The sequence below is a fragment of the Drosophila pseudoobscura genome, chromosome X (assembly GCF_009870125.1).
Source record: "Drosophila pseudoobscura strain MV-25-SWS-2005 chromosome X, UCI_Dpse_MV25, whole genome shotgun sequence".
NCBI classification, from domain to species: Eukaryota; Metazoa; Arthropoda; class Insecta; order Diptera; family Drosophilidae; genus Drosophila; species Drosophila pseudoobscura.
The window spans coordinates 41,210,203-41,226,018 of NC_046683.1; the positions used below are offsets into that span (position 1 = coordinate 41,210,203).

The following is a 15,816-nucleotide window of genomic DNA, read 5'->3' on the forward strand; positions in this document are numbered from 1 at the left end:
AACGATGGTTGTTCAAAGGTACTAGTTCCTGTCTCAATTGGAGCGCAGATGTTTAAGGTCTGACTGGGGTTCGGTTAGGACTTGCTTTATTGAGAAAAAAGTATATCTTCATATATAGTTAACAGTGGATGGTACACAGGCTTGTTATGTGATGTACAATAAGATAAGGACGCATGTTTCAATATGCGGCAATCATATTCTTGTCCACGTAAGTGCTTATGATGACATTTTATTTTGAGTGTGTTCATGTTCGAACAGTAGTTACTCTAAAGAGGATTTCAGGTTCCTGGGATGTTTTAGCATCCATACAATAGCATTTTTTGAATAAGATACACACCACTCCACTCGTTACTTTGCTCAGTATGCTCTCTATTTACTATCAATGGTTGGTTTTCATATCCTTAGTATTATAAATTATCAGCATAACATGCGCTTGTTCTCTGTACTGTGCATTGTTTGTCTTATCATCGTAAGTACGGTAAAAATTGCTGCATTCAGCTGAACCTCTGCCCCTACCCGAACCAACCATTGCAGATGACCCATTTTGTTACACCTGAAGCCAGGCCGATTCCTCGATCTACACGGGCCACTGGGCAAGAGCAACCGCAGCTCCCACTCGATGTGGGAACAGAGGACGAGCCGAAGCTTGACTTCGAAAACACTATGGATGCAAGAGGCAGGAGAATGCACCGTTTTCGGCCTCAGGTACCACCGCATACGCCACGCCGCAAACTCTCTGAGGAGGACGGCGGTGTCAGCAGTGAAGAACCAAAGCTAAGAAACGAAGACCTCCGTGGAGCAATTCAGATCAACTGCCACCAACCGAACATGATAAGGTTCAAACTCATTGAAGAGCTGTATTGCGAGGCTCTCAGTCTCGCAGAGAAGAACCCTGGCGGTACAGTCCATTACAGAATTCATAGGATGCCGACGTAGAGCCATGAAAGTACATAGTATGTGAACACATAGATTTGATTTATTATTTATGTAATTTTCACGAATTAAATATAATCATAAGTCAAAATTATTCTTGGCGTGCAGGAGTGGTGAAGTGCATGGAGCTTCCAAGGCAAAGAGTATAGGGGGATATTCGAACCGTTTGTAACCCCATGAAGTATATACATATATTCTTCGCCAGCATCAAGAGCAGAGTCGATATAGCCATGAATAGCAGTGGCTACGCTCGACCTACGCTACGCGCGCTTACTCATTCGCTCTTTCCCACAAACTCTTCCTCGTGCAGTGTGCGCTCTCTGGTGGAGGGGAGGATATAATGACTAATAAGGACTATTCACGCCCTCTCTCGGCTCGGCTCGGCTCGGCTTTCAGAGAGACAAGCGCTAGAAAGAAATAGCAAATGCTTTACCTCAAAAGGGAGAAGATGTGGTGACAACATCACCTTGTTACTAATTCAGCCGTCAATAGACGAGTCGTTTAAGAGGTAGAACTTTCTGGCTGACGACTTCAAAATGCGACGGTCAATCAAGTATTTCTATCTTAATTCCAGTTCAGACAAATTATTTAAAAACACAAGAATCGGTTAATAAAGACGACTAATTAACGGCACAGGCCGAAGGAGATCTTCAGAGAGAAGTTCACCTCCAGAATACTGCCGAGGTCTTGCTGTTCCCCTCGTTGCTTATCAGCTCCGTTGCTGGCTCGAAGAGGTCTCCCCGATCCTCGCAGAAGTTTTCTTGGACAGTGGGAATCTTGGGCATTCGGGGAAAGACACACATAAAACAGCTATTTGCACGACGGTCACATTGATTTTAAGGTGTGTATACTCTTACGTTTTTATTTATTACCTAGATAATTTGTGTGTTTGTGTGTCATGTTTCGGTGGGTTGATGTCTTGGCTAAAATTAGAGAGGACCAACAAATTTATCTCAGCTGCAGGAATGTTCCCTAACAATTAATTCTACATTTTACATTTTACATTACCCGCTCTGTCAGAAACGAACAGTGCTTCCAAGTGCAAGAGAAAGCGCGCCATTTTTAAAAAATGTTCAATAAGGAAAGCAATTTATTCCATCCTGCAACCTTAAACCTTTTGCACCCATGCACTTATCACGGCATTGCCTTTCCAACAAAATATAATCCACTTAAATACCGACTCATGTGCCCCATTCACTGCAAACAATGTGAATGCTTTATGACCTGACCCCTGTTACGTACATTGTGGCCAGAACATGTGGCGGCTGACTAGACATCACTGAGGTCCTGGACATGTGATGGCTGGTTGGCTCAGCGGGGTGGGAAAGTGTTCCGTTTCCGTTTTGTGGGAGTTACTCGTTAAAGTTAAACAGCTTAAGGTGCTACAAATTAAATTAAATGAATACCAAGTAATTTCGCAATGAATGGAACAGGAGCAAAAGGGCGTTGGGGGTATAGGGAGGGCTCATTGTCAGGGTCGCACCAGAATCCCCTCCCACGCACGAACTCACATAACCTCTGAAAAGTGACGACAGCTGCTGCTGCCGCTGCTGCCGCTGCTGCTGTGGACTCTGACGTGTGTTGTCTGAAGGGGTGGGTCCCAGGTCCTTCCTTTCGCGTCTTCCTGTTGAGCCAAGCAGCTGTAAAAGCTCCTTCGTCTTCTAACGTTCGCTCGCTGGCCAACACTTCAAAAAAAGCCCTCATCTCTCGCTGTCTCTCTCTCTGTCTCCAGGGGGAAGCTTTGGTGCAACATCAAAGCACCAGGCAGCCGCCACACTGCCATCCACAACAACCGGATTGTTTTCAGATTAGATAAGGGATACATATGTATATGCCATAAGAACAGTAGTTTTGTTTGAAAAATGTTCAGATGTGCAACGTCCAGCAGGGCACCATGTCATGGGATGCCACTGTGCACTTGTACAGCTTTTGAGAGCGAACCGCTTAAGGGCTGAACTTATGCTCTCTCGTCTTTCGGTCAAAATTGCTCTTTTGCTCTTTCGATGGCAGAAAATGTTGCTTGTAAAACATCTGCATGTTGCTAGAAAACATTAAGAGGGTGTACCGGTACAGCGTGGTAGAGCTTTTGCAACATGCTACCTACATTTTTGGTACAATTATTATTATTGGGTACATTGGATCACATTTTGATTAAAATGTTTTTTTTTTTTAATTTGAAGTAACTCTTAAACTAACTTTATTCCGAAATAAGCATATTGTTGTGAAAAGTATTCAAAAAACAGAAGCTCAGATATTATGAAACAAACGTATTTTTAACATTAACTATATTCTGTTTAATTTTAAAAGAACTACAATTTTTAATGTCCAGTCTTGATTTCAGCTAATATTATTTTTTCCTAAATAAATTCATATATAAAAAAATATCTGACAATAAAATAATCAGCAAATTGTTAAAAATTAAAAAAAACCATTACTATTGTATTTAACGAAAAAAATGTACATATGTAAATTTTGGTACATTTTGTTGAACAAATATGGTACTAGCAACATTCGGATGGACTTCCAGCAACATGCCGAGACCCGAACCCCACGTGTATACCATATATATTATTGTTCAGGCAAAAGAGCGCGCGAATTACCGTTTTGAATCGTGGAGACAGGTTCGTGGCGCCCGCTCGTGTTGTGTTGTCCCATTTGTTGTCCAACGTCCCATCGCACATTCGCAGCAACATTTGACTCGTGTGAGGCGAGGCGAAGCAGCAGCAGTGGCAGCAGCAGCAGCAGCAGCAGCAGCGGCCTCAAAAAGCGTCAGAACAGATTGCAGCAGCAGTAGAAGCAAATTAGAAGCAGTAGAGAAAGCAGTAGAGGAAAAGCAGTAGAAGCAGTAGAAGCAGTAGAGGAAGCTTTAGTGACCAGAGTCTCGAGTCAACAGCCAGCCCGCCCCTGGAGCCGGAGTCAGAGCCAGAGACAGAGACAAAAGTTGGTAGCTGCTCCAACGCCAAAAAAAAATCACAAAAAAATCGCGCAAATTGTTATTCCTCTTTTCTGTTAACTGTTACTTTTACCCGCTCTCTTATTTTCATTCCCCGCCCAAAAACCCGCAAAAAACCCGCTCCATCACATTGTTGTTGCTTTTGCGCCTACCGCCCCGCCGCTCTCTGAAGCAAGGAGGCAGCAGAGAAATAGAGAGATAGAGGAAGAGCGAGAGACCGACCCCAGAGAGAAGCAAAGAAATTGTTTTTTGTTATTTATTTCGCGTGTGGCGCGTGTAAACAAATTCTCTCGTTCTCGGTGTTTTTTTTGTTGCCAATTTTTTTGATTGTGTTTGCAGCGGTAAATGAATGAAAGTGCATAACGGGAAAGGAAACACAAGAAAAACTTAAATATAAACAAACAACGATAGACAGAAGAAGCAGAACAAAAAGGAAGAGCGAGAGCGGAGGAGCAGCAGCAAGCGGCAGCAGCAGGCGGCAGCAGCAGGAAATCCTCCGGAAAGGAAGGTAGAGATGAGGTAATTCCTCTCGAAGAAAAGAGCATCAAAGACCCTCCTCTCACGAGGAGAAGAAATTGCAACATAGCTAGAAGAAGCAGCAGCAGCTGTAGCAATTCTCACAAAGAGCAGAGGAAAAGTGCAAAAAGGAGCAGGAAGTAAGAAGGCACCGGACAAACGGGTAAGAGGATTTCTTTGATCAATTTCATGTCCATAGATGTAGATATGGATGCTATTGTTTCGAGTTCCCTGAAAAGCCCGTTCTAACGTAAGCCCTGAATGCATTTATGCAGCCTGCTTTTAGGCGAAGCACAGGGAACGGTTCGAATGAAAGGACTACCATCGGAACCAAGCCGCAAAGCTTTAAATAATACGATTAGTTCATTAGTTCATTCAGCAACACAATATCTAATGCTTTGGTTGCACCATCTTTGGACACAAGAAATGTATTCCAAAAAAGATTTACAGCACCGAAATGATATAACATAGGAGTTTAGATACTACCAATTTTTAAAGATCGAAAATCGTATATTGCTTGTAAATTTGTACATAATCCCATAAAGGATTATTTTTATCTGTTTTCTATGCAAAGACTCTCATAGTTATGAAGCTTTCTCAACGAAATTTTTACTCATCGTAAGACTTTACATAAATAGGCAGATCGGTTTTGCGAGTTAGCACAATCGGAAAAATGTATTACAGCTAATACCCTGTTCTTAGACCCCTTACTCATAGATTACAGCACTTGTGCCTCTAAAAAACCATTTCGACTGGTTATTAGAAAGATACGGAAACTTTGGTGCGCTGGCATCACTATTGGGATGTTTTTAAAGATACATGGATTATAGAATGAAGCTGGTATGAATGGGGGAGATATCTGCGTAGAAAAGATACCTTTTCTTTAACTCGAGAATGTATGTACAACGTACACACATATGTATATGTATTTTTTATATGGGGTGGGAAATGCTTCCACGATGCCTATGGGGAGATGCATCTGGCACTGCAGCAGGGACAACGAGAGAGAGAGAGAGAGAGTGAAAGAGAGACACGATCGGAAGAGGATTTAGCACCCTTGTTCCCAGTGTTGATTCAGTTTTAATGCTAGGCTTCCTGTTGATCTACACCTTGGTATAATTATAGAAGGTATGGACAATGGACAAACAACATATGTCGGTATGGCCTTACCTTCTAGCAATCTAGGGAGAGAGAGAGAACCCTATCTGGAAGCACACTCGTCGAGCGAACGTTCTCCCTTTCGAAATCGAATTGTAAATTGATTTGCTCCATCACTATTCACACAGAATGCAGTGCAAAGCTTCACTGAAATCACAGACACTCTGCCTCTTTACGATCACCCTCATCTGCCTGATCTGGCTTCGCGACATCCTGCCCCCGAGGCTATGTACATACATCGCCGACGTACTCGAATGGCATAGAACGTGGACTGGACCATGGAGACAGCTACTGGGCCCGTGGGGCTCATGGATGGGAGTCTGCTGCTGTTGCTTCTGACGGCACCCCCTAATCTAGAAGAGCTGGATGAACTCCTATAGACCCCACGTTCTGGGGCAGATCCTCTTGAGTGGTGAGCAGAGGCAGAGGTAGGGCTAGGGCCAGGGCCAGGGCCATAAACGGGAGGGGAACGAGGAGAAGAGCGGAGCAAATACATAAGTAAATGAATAAATAATGTAAACAAAATATTAAATTAGAAAAAATTTACTTGTGCGCTCATGAGGAGGGGGACGGGAAGTGGGAGAGTAAACAGAATTCGCACCTCTCCTCTCTCTCTCGCCCATGCCACTTCTTAATACAGTTTGAGCAGCACAGCGCATCAGCCAGACACTTGTTTCGCCACTCGCCGTCACCTTCCCCTTAACAGAAGCAACTGTAAAACAAAAGCAGCGAAGTAGAGCTGCGGCAAAGGTACACTTACAGTTAGATATGTAAATACATATACATACATATGTATGTACATACATATATTCATATGTACATATGTAGGTGCGGTACCAGCTACATTTTCTTAAGGGTACATTGTACAGGTGCAGGGGATCCCAAATCTTGGTGCTCTCGATACACTTTTGACGAAAGCCTATTATGATTTCGGCCTGATGTTTGCGACATTTTGATCCTATTTAATTTTAAAGATATCTGGATGAAACTCTGCAGAGAATATGTCATATCTGATTTGAAGATAATCCAATAAATTCCAACGTTCAAGAAGGTTAAGTGTATTCCAGCTAAGAAAACCCTTTTTTATCTTAAGATGTTCTTCGTCAAACGGATTTTTAGCGAAGAGTATCAAACAGTTTCGATGCCTGCAGCTCTCACGTTTCGCCTCATACTTGTTGTTCTTGTTTCCTGCCTTTTTGCCCACTGCGTTTGTTTGTTTGCTTTCTGCCGCTGCTCCCGACGCTGGCGTTGCTGTCTGCCTCCCTCAATTGCTCCCGCTGCTGATGGGGCTGCTGCTGCCGCCGCGATGTGGATTGTGCAATAAAAGCTACAATAACAAACAAATGGATCCACGTTACAGCCACACTCATCGAAAACTTCCCATATAGAGCGGGTGGGGAACAGGCCAAGAACAATAATCATATTTGCACTCGCTCTGGCTATCTCTCTCTCCCACGATCAGACGGCAGCGGGCACCCACGCACGCAGGCACAGACACAGACACAGACACAGACACAGATTTAAGATAGAGAGAGTGCTTGAGAGGAAGAGCGCGCCATGGCCCAAGGTGTAATTAGGCAAGGTGGATGATTGCCACCCACTCCTCTATATTAGCCATTTGGCTTACGGTCTTTCAATATCGCCTCCCACTGTGTCCCGCGTAAAGAAGCAATTGAATGAGAGCTTTCTGGGGAAGCCGCACCCTCTCTTACTACACCTTGGGCAATGTTTTGTATTCGTTTTCGTTTGAAGCAAAGTATATTAAATATAAGGAAAGGCAATGCAAGATAGCAGCCACATAACGAGCAGAATAATGCCAAAGACTATACAATACCGAAGCAGCTATAGCAGCCGCTCCGAAAGGTGTACACAAAAAGTATTCTATTGTATGTACATACATATTTAGGTAATAAATATTTGAAAAATATATTACTTACACTTGATTTTCATCCCGAAAAAATGTTTACATAACGATTTTAGATATTTGCATTTATGTCCAACAAGAGAGTGCTTGCTGAAGGACTACCCCATAAGTTTTACCATGCGTTTGAATTTAAGCATTAGGTTCTCTTTTCTTTTTATCGCTCGGTTTTGCAGGGCTCATTAATGAAACGCGAAATTGAGCAACGCGCTGAGCTTTTCCGCTTGTCCGCGCTCGGAGAAAATTCGCACTCGCAACAAACAGAAGAGTGGGAGGGAGAGAGAGAGAGAGAGAAAGATAGTCAGCAGAGAGTGTCAACGGGAAAGCAGAAGAACGGTTTGGGTGCGAGAAGGGGAGCAGGCAACGTGTTTCGGTTTCGGTTTCGGTTTCGTTTGGCTCTGGCTCTGCCGCCACCTCTGCTACACGGGCACGGGCCTAAAAAATATACAAAAACGTTTTCTTTTGTTGATTTTTTTATAGTTTGCAAAAAGTTTCATTGCGATCAAAGTGTTATATTTCTATCTAGTGAAAAATAGAAAAAGAAGGAAATAGAAACAGAGAGAGTGAGAGTGAGAGCGCGAAAGAGAGTGTGATAAAAATGCAACAAATTCATTAGCCTCCAAGCGGCAATCAGGTGTCAGTGCCAGAGAGATAAAGAGAGAGACGAACGAGAGAGCAAGCAATCGCAAGAGAGCTCTCCTCGATCAATGCTGTTCAAACAGTAAGCGCCAAAAGCTGCTTACAATGCTTCTCAAACCCGCATATGCGAGTGCAAAGCAAACAAAAAAGGAAAAACGGAAAAACAAAACCAGAAACTAATTAAATACGTGAGCAAAGCACATACACAAAAGCAAACACACACACATACGTCGATTAACGGTTAAGATCTATAGAAAAGAGCAGGAAAGAAAGAGGGAGAGAGAGAGAGAAAGCATATACTGTGGAAGCATCGATACTCTTTTTTTATCTTTTAAACCAAAGAAAATCCCCTGATATATCGAAACATGATGTATTCGAAAATACGGTACTCACAAGCTCGAAAGCCAGGTGTTCAAATGGCGAAATGCTAGGTGCCCTTCGACCTAATTTTGTTTGTTCTGTTATTCAAAGAACTTCATAAAAGGGTTCCCAAAATCAGACTACTCTCTGCAAGGGTATACAAGGGAAAATTTACAGTTGGGAATGAACTTTGTTTGATTCATAATTCGTTTGCATAAATTCTAGGGAAATTTCACGCCACTCCGATGACTAACCCTCCCGCCCGTTGCCCCTCCAAAAATAAATAGAAAATAGTGAAAGAATAGAGTATCCCCGAGAGTTTGAATAATATCAGATAAGGAAAGTTATCTGATGTCTGCGCAAAAAACATTCTGTTCCCCAACAAGCGAGATTATGTCGGACAGTATGAGACAATAAAAATGCATTACCATAAAAATTAATCAAGTATAACACTATTTATTCAAGATTATATTTCGTACTAAAAAATTCTCCAAATTAGAAAATAAACAAACTCAAAATAGCCGTTATCGCTTCTATAAGGATATTGTGTCGTATTTATGGTGTTGTAAGCAGTAAATAAAAATACGGGAATTATCATAAATTTATCATTTATCAAGTGCTGGAGATAATTGCTTTGCTTTCATCGATAGATATGTACATCGCAAAACATTCAACCATTTCTCCATCCAGCAAGAGAGTTGTTGAATTACATTCTCTCATCGGATTGGCGGATTGGCGATTTCCACTAATTGCAAATGGTTTTGTTTGATTAAAGTTTTTGGGCTGCGGTTTTGCATGCTTAAATGTGTACAGCATACCCCTTTTGTTGTCGTTATTGTTGGTGTTCAGGTTCCTCCATTATCCGATGAGCTGTGTGCAAATTCTCAATGATAATGATGATGATGTGCGTGATGATGATGATGATGATGTGGTGTGGTCACCAACCTCCCAGAACAAGTGCCAGTCCCAGTCCCAGTGCCAGTCCCAGTTCAATTTCCATTCCCATTGCAAATTTCCCATTCCTACCTACCCATGTGGGCCACAGGCAGCGCACATTCTGACAATTACGGGCTCTCGCATTGCATTATGTGTTAATCTAGTTAATGCCATCAATTCGGCGGGCCTTTTGTCATCCGGCTCAGTTCACATCGCTTGAGTGGAGCCACCGCTTCTGTTCAATCAACCGGCGTTGGGGTTGGGGTTGGGGTTGGGGTGCGCTTTCTGCACCTCCTCCTGCTGCTGTTCGCAGTGAAATATACAGCGGTGTAGACGCGGCGTATGCGTAATTTCTTGTGTCACTCTCAAGCGAAAGTTACATCCTTTGAAGTGTATTTAAAGGGGCATATTCAATGTTAAGTAAACCAAAAAAATGCAATAAATGATTTCTTTGCCCTGCTTCTATTTGCATCTTCAGTTGGGCTCCTTTTGGATCTTTGCTGCCTCTAAGGAAACATTCGTTCTTAGAACTGTGGTTTGGAAAGAAAATGAATGAGAATGTGATTTAGCTTGGCCTTAAATTTCCAGGAATATTGTCCCCATTGTCCCATTTTGAGTTTGATAACCGATTCGGAATGAATTTGAATTGAATTTGCGGTCAACCGCAAAGTGAGCAAAGTGACGAGAGATGCAGTTTGACAGTCACCAGATAGAAAGGGAGATCCAAGCGGAAAATTAAATATGGATGAGTGTGACCCAATTTATATTTGAAAAAAACGTATCAAAAGGAAACATCCATAAACAAAGTGTGACAATTTTATTATAATCATCTCTACTACAAACTCGTTCTGTTTGTCGTCCATCGATTCGAGACTTAATGAAAATTAGGAGATTGTAATACGAAAAATTGAAACACATGCGTACCGGCAGAACCATAAAGTTCATAAGGGATCCTACAGAAAGATGGCAGAAGCACCAGATCCATGGCATAGATCCTGATCCTATCCGAAGTCCGACAATCAAAAATTGGAACAATCCGATTGAATACTCATATCGAACATCGAGCGACTTGGTGATCGATTACATGGTTGCATTCAATACGATTGTATCCGTTCGCTTATGGGACTTTAGTGGTTTTTACATCGTGTGATACTAGTGTGCTGCTAATGGAAAAGGGATACAGAACTATGTAGTGTTTGCAGAATTGAGATTAGAGACAATAAAGGTAGAGGGGAGCGAGATCCACAGAGCCGTTCGCTTATGGGGAGTTTGTTATTTGTTGTATTTTTTGTACTTTGGATTAAACGTGAAATGGAACAGAGATTTACAGGATTCATTTAGCTTTTTCCTTGGACCTTAGATGAGCCTTCAGTACACCTCCTCAAATTCGTTTGGTGATGCCAACCTCCTTCATGGCCTTAAAAAGTTCGGCGGACAGTCGTTCGGTCCACAAGGACCAGTACCGCCATGGCAGTATGCAGCCTGCTATGCCTCACATGTCCTTTTTTTTAGCAACTCGAGCATACAGATCATGAACCTCTGACAGAGTTGGGCTTTCATCTTATTTATGAATTCGAAGGCACGAAACTTGGTCTCCTTCGGCAATGCTGCGGGTTCTGCTCGGATGCAGGGAATTCAGTCACATGACAGACTGGTGCGGCAATCTGTTTGAACATGCGTTGCAGTTGCTTCGTCTCCAGCTATAGCTGTGCCACTTTTCGGTATAAGTGTATGAGAAAATAAGTGTTGCTTGGGCTCCGTGAACACCTGGCTTGCAACCACTATTGAATGGGCTCTATCATTGGGCTGTTGAGTGCACACTTTTAGGATTCGTATGACTGTTGTGATGGCCTGGTATTAAAGTGTCGCGGCACGTGTCCTTCAACTGGCTATGCATCGCGAAGCATTCGCTCTAGCTCGCTTTGGCGATAAAGTTCCAAGGAAGCCCAAGGTCCTGCTGTGTGGGGGAGTATACCGCTGGGAGTTTGAGTTCTTATTCAGGACTGTTTATTGGAATCTTTTTGCATCTTAGCCCAGGGTACAAATGTTCTTATGTTTATCGGAGCGAGAGTTCTCCCATGCATCTTAGGAAGAGAGTACCACTGCATTGGTATTAGTTGGTATTATTGGTATTAGCGGTCTCTGCCTGGGTCTATCGAAATGCATGATCAGCATTAGGTGGAAGAACCCCTAGCCTCGGTATGAGTGCGTTTGCTTGATCAGCAGTTTGGACAGCTAGCTGATCCGAAACGCGCTCAAGAGGCAGATCATGTTGCTGTTCAGAAGGAATGTGTAACATAAACAATAGTTGTTTATGTCACTGCGTTTATATAACAGAGTATTACATATGTAAATGCATGGGCTCGCCTCAGGAGGGGAAAGAAGTGCAACAGCATCCAATGATTGGGAACCTCGTTGCCTCGATGATGCCACCGCGCTATAACTCGTATTCCTTTAATGATTCGCCTTCAACTCATTTCCGTCATTCACTTTCACTCCCAATCCTGTCCTTTCAGCCCCCCCCCCCCCCCCCCCCCCCCCCTTTCCCTCACCTTCTCTCTCTGCTGTCGGCACTGCGAAAATATCAAACGAGCAAAATTACATTATTGACTTACTGACGTCGTTGCTTGGGCCTTCGCTTTCGCTTTCGCTTTCACTTTGGCTTTTGCTCCTCCGGTTCTTCCTTTGGTTTTTGGCTTGGCTTTTTTTTTATGGCCATAGCACCGCACCGCACCGCACGCCATTTTGACAGTTTGAACGCTTTGCAAATAGACCGTCAGGAGGCGAATAGCATGGCATGGCATGGCGTTGACGGCCGTCGCCTGTCGTCCTCGTCCTCGTCCTCGTCACCGTCATCGTCCTGCTGCCTGATAAATGCTTACCGGGAACGCCGGGGACCTGTGATATCAGTCGACGGATTGGGGGGCAAGTGCCGGGGCGTATAGTACTATAGATTGGGGAGGGGAAGGGAGACGGGTACGAGACTCCGGGGATAGTGTAGTTTAGATAGGTTTTTTTTTTCCTGACAAGCAATTACCTGAGTACAACGCTGCAGACGGCGGCAGTAGATACAGATACAGCTACAGATACAGGCCAGGGGCAGCAGATACATCGTAGATTAGATACGGAAACGGTACAGATACGGGAAATGAGTCTTATCTGCATCGATTAATGCCGAATGTATCTTGCAGTTTACGCGCCAAAAGAAACATATTCCATTAGATGGAATACATTGTATGTTGTATCTGTTTGGTCCTCATTTCCCAGAATCATTGGGTTTTCTAATAACTTATTTCGATTGGGGTTCCGTCTGAGTGTCCTCATGGTATCTGTAGACACACCACTGAATCCTTTCGCTTAGGGAATATTTGCACAGCGAATTGTGCCCGGAGGGTCACGAGTGACACCACAAAAATTTTATCTTCCGCTTGCATTAGCATCTGCAGCTTTTGCAATATCTGATGCATATGCCTTTTGTATCTATGCAGCTGTTGGGGCTTCAAGCGGATCTCAATTGTATGTCAAGCACCCGAAAGCATGCAAATAGATGTATCTTTGGGCAGTGATGACTATCTGAAGGGGGTAACCATTTCCAAGTGGCTATCTTGGGCACTCTAGATGCAGGTATCTCTTGGATACGTTCACGCTTTGGCTATGGCTTTCAATTTGATCAAAAGATTGCTGCTAGGCGGAAGGGCGGACCCCCTTGGGGTGTGGTGTGTGGGTTTTTGGAGCTGGGGGATTTCTGGGGAAAAAAGGAGAGGAAAATCGAATCAGTCTTGAACATAATACGCACACACACACACACACGCACCGGCAGACACAGACAATGAGAGAGCAAAGTGAACAATTTTATTAAAGCATCCGTGTGTTGCGTGAAAAGCCAAAAGGTTTTTCCTACCGAGAGAATTTCTGCCTTCCCGAGCCCCACCGCAAAGGGGGCTGTGGCATGTCCGCTTGATTGACTCACTGTGAGAGGGTGCGGGGAGTGGGACAGGGGACAGGGGAGCAGAGCACAGGAGAGGAGTGTCCTTGGCTGCATAGTTTTAATTAAAATATCATTAGGGCAACGAAATGAATGCCCTGAGAGCCCTGAGAGACCTGAGAGAGAGAGGCGCATAATGGTCCAACCAAAACCACGAAGGATGAAGGCTGAAGACTGAACACTGAACACTGAAGGATGATGATGGGGCAGCGGCGTGTGGCATGTACAAACATCATCAAACTAATTATGAGGCCAGAGAAAACCAGGATATAAAACGCAGAAATGGGAACGGGAAACGGCCAGCAGGGGGCAGCCTCTGGAATATCTACGACTACGAGTATCTTTTGCATATGAAAGCAGTTCTGAAATTGGAACATTGCCCTCTAACCCCGTCAGAAGCAGCAGTAGCAGCACCAGACCACGGCCAGGCACAGTACCCCCCCGTTTCCCCTGCTCATTGATTAAAAGTTTTCACAAAGTAAACACAGGAGAGGCACAGGACTGCCGCAGGAATACAGGCCAACACGGAGGGCTAGGGAGTAGACCATCGTCATCGTCATCATCATCATCGTCATCGTCATCATCATCATCGTCATCGTCATCATCATCATCATCATCATCTCTGGACCATCCACAAATGCAATTTGCACTCAAAAGAGTCGCAAAAGTTGGAACTGAATTATTCAATGTTTTTTGTTGTGAAGGCAAAGAGAACCCCTCTCTCACGTCTCCACCTTCGAAAAGATGTGGAAACGAAACTCAACACGCGAAAAAAATACTAAATATTCCTGGAAATTCCTGCAGAAATTATATTGTTCTCTCTTACAGCGTGGCTTAGCTGCGAATGGAGCGTTCTTCCGATCTATCTTCCAGTGTGGATTAGCTCCAAAGGGAGGGGTTTTATGCGAGAATTTATGGTTGATTTCTCGTTTAATATCAACTGAAATTAATTTGCTCTCTCTCAGAGTGTGGCTTAGTAGATTCATTGTAGTTTTTGGTTGGCATTTGAGGTCATCAATTTCTCTCGGTGTAACAGCAAAATGTCCTGTGTCCTTTCTGTGAGACTCTGTGAAGGGCGTCTGTAGGCGTGGCACTTGAGGGCACAGCAGTGTGTATGTGCCACAGCCTCATACTTCCTCCTTCCTCCGCCTTTCTCCATCTCTCTTCTTTATTTTTTTATTTTATTTTATTTTATTTTTTTTTGCAATTTCGCTGCTCATTTGCCAGGTTTTTTTTATTTGCATAGCCACGTCGGCTCCTGCTCCTCCACTTACCTTAGCAACATCCCCATCGTCATTGCAGTGCCTGCTGCCTGCTGCCTCCTGCTTTAGCCTCCTTTGCCTCCCGCTTCTGTTGTATTTTATTTTATTTGCATTTGTTTGTAAATGATTAACAAAGAGGTTAATGTGCACAGGGCGGAGCACAGAGCGAGAGATAAACAGCGGCACAAAAAGAGGCGCCGCCTCCCCCGTATCCATATCCGTATCCGTATCCGCATCCGCATCCGAGCCCCCTGCCTCTGGCCTCTGCAGCATTTTATCGAGGGAGTAAAAACAGCTGGAGCAGAAATCGTGCAGCAGAATGTAGATTAACACACTGAAAACAATAAATGATGAACAACAAAAGATCTTTTCAACTTTCGAGACGGTCTTGAGTGTTTCTCTAAACATTGAGAGCATGAAAACGCTCAGATGCAATGATACAAAGTGCAGATCCATCAGATATGCCAAGGTACAATACTTGTTTGGTCACTAATAAGGATACGGGTACGTTTGCACATTCCTCTATCATCCTATTTGCTGAGTGCTCTTCGAATGCTGAATTCGCTGTGAAATTCCCCATAAGCGAACGGACACATCTGTTTCGAATGACACGCAACAGAGGGACGCGGAGAGCGCCTATACGCCACGAAAGATTCGAAGGGATAACCGAAACATAACATCATATCTAAAATAATAATTGACGACCCATCATCTGCGGCTATCTGTCGTCTGCATTCATTTCGCTCAGTGCATAACAACTTGGGCCAAAGGCAGGCAAAGAAATGGAAATTTAGTTCATTAGGCACCAGCGTTGATTTCTTGTTCGTGTGTGTGGAAAAGCGGGAGAGAAAGTGAAGTGAGAAGGAGAGAGAGTGAAAGTGTCATCTTCAGGAGATGCAACATGGAATGACCTTCACACACACACACACAGATTTTTTTCTCTTCTTGTGGGGGGTTGCCTTTTTTTGCTGGTCCCTTTTTTTTGATTTGAAAAATTAAGGCCAAATGCAGAGGATGAAAGACTCATTCAAACACGAGGTCTTGAGTGGTATGCGCATATGTTGCATGTCTGTAGAATCCATCCTTTATATACAAATGTTCATTTTTTGTTTGCTTTTTAATATTTGTTTTTCACATTTGAATTTCTATTTGC

At 43.6% G+C, this 15,816-nt stretch overlaps 2 protein-coding genes across 5 annotated transcripts in view; both read left to right on the top strand.

Annotated features, from left to right (window-relative positions):
• Positions 1-330: 330 nt before the first annotated feature.
• LOC26532137 (uncharacterized) lies at positions 331-1,027 on the top strand. Its single transcript, XM_015185608.2, has 2 exons — positions 331-469; positions 535-1,027. Exons 1-2 carry the CDS (start codon positions 383-385, stop codon positions 934-936), a joined length of 489 nt encoding a protein of 162 aa, XP_015041094.1. The 5' UTR covers positions 331-382; the 3' UTR covers positions 937-1,027.
• Positions 1,028-4,355: 3,328 nt separating this feature from the next.
• Positions 4,356-15,816, top strand: part of norpA (no receptor potential A) — a 50,665-nt gene continuing 39,204 nt past the window's right edge. For 3 of the 4 annotated variants that reach the window (XM_015185606.2, XM_033384685.1, XM_033384687.1), the window contains exon 1: positions 7,769-8,308. The gene's annotated coding sequence lies outside the window, so the exon portion shown is untranslated. Of the gene's footprint in view, positions 4,566-7,768; positions 8,309-15,816 lie in introns of those variants that run through there. The other variant, XM_033384686.1, reaches the window with a different exon arrangement.

Bases quoted from the DNA above. Each gene is read 5' to 3' on its own strand.
- LOC26532137 (XM_015185608.2), top strand. From the start codon at position 383: ATGGTTGGTTTTCATATCCTTAGTATTATAAATTATCAGCATAACATG. The intron at 470-534 runs GTAAGTACGGTA...CAACCATTGCAG, and splicing joins GCATTGTTTGTCTTATCATC to ATGACCCATTTTGTTACACC.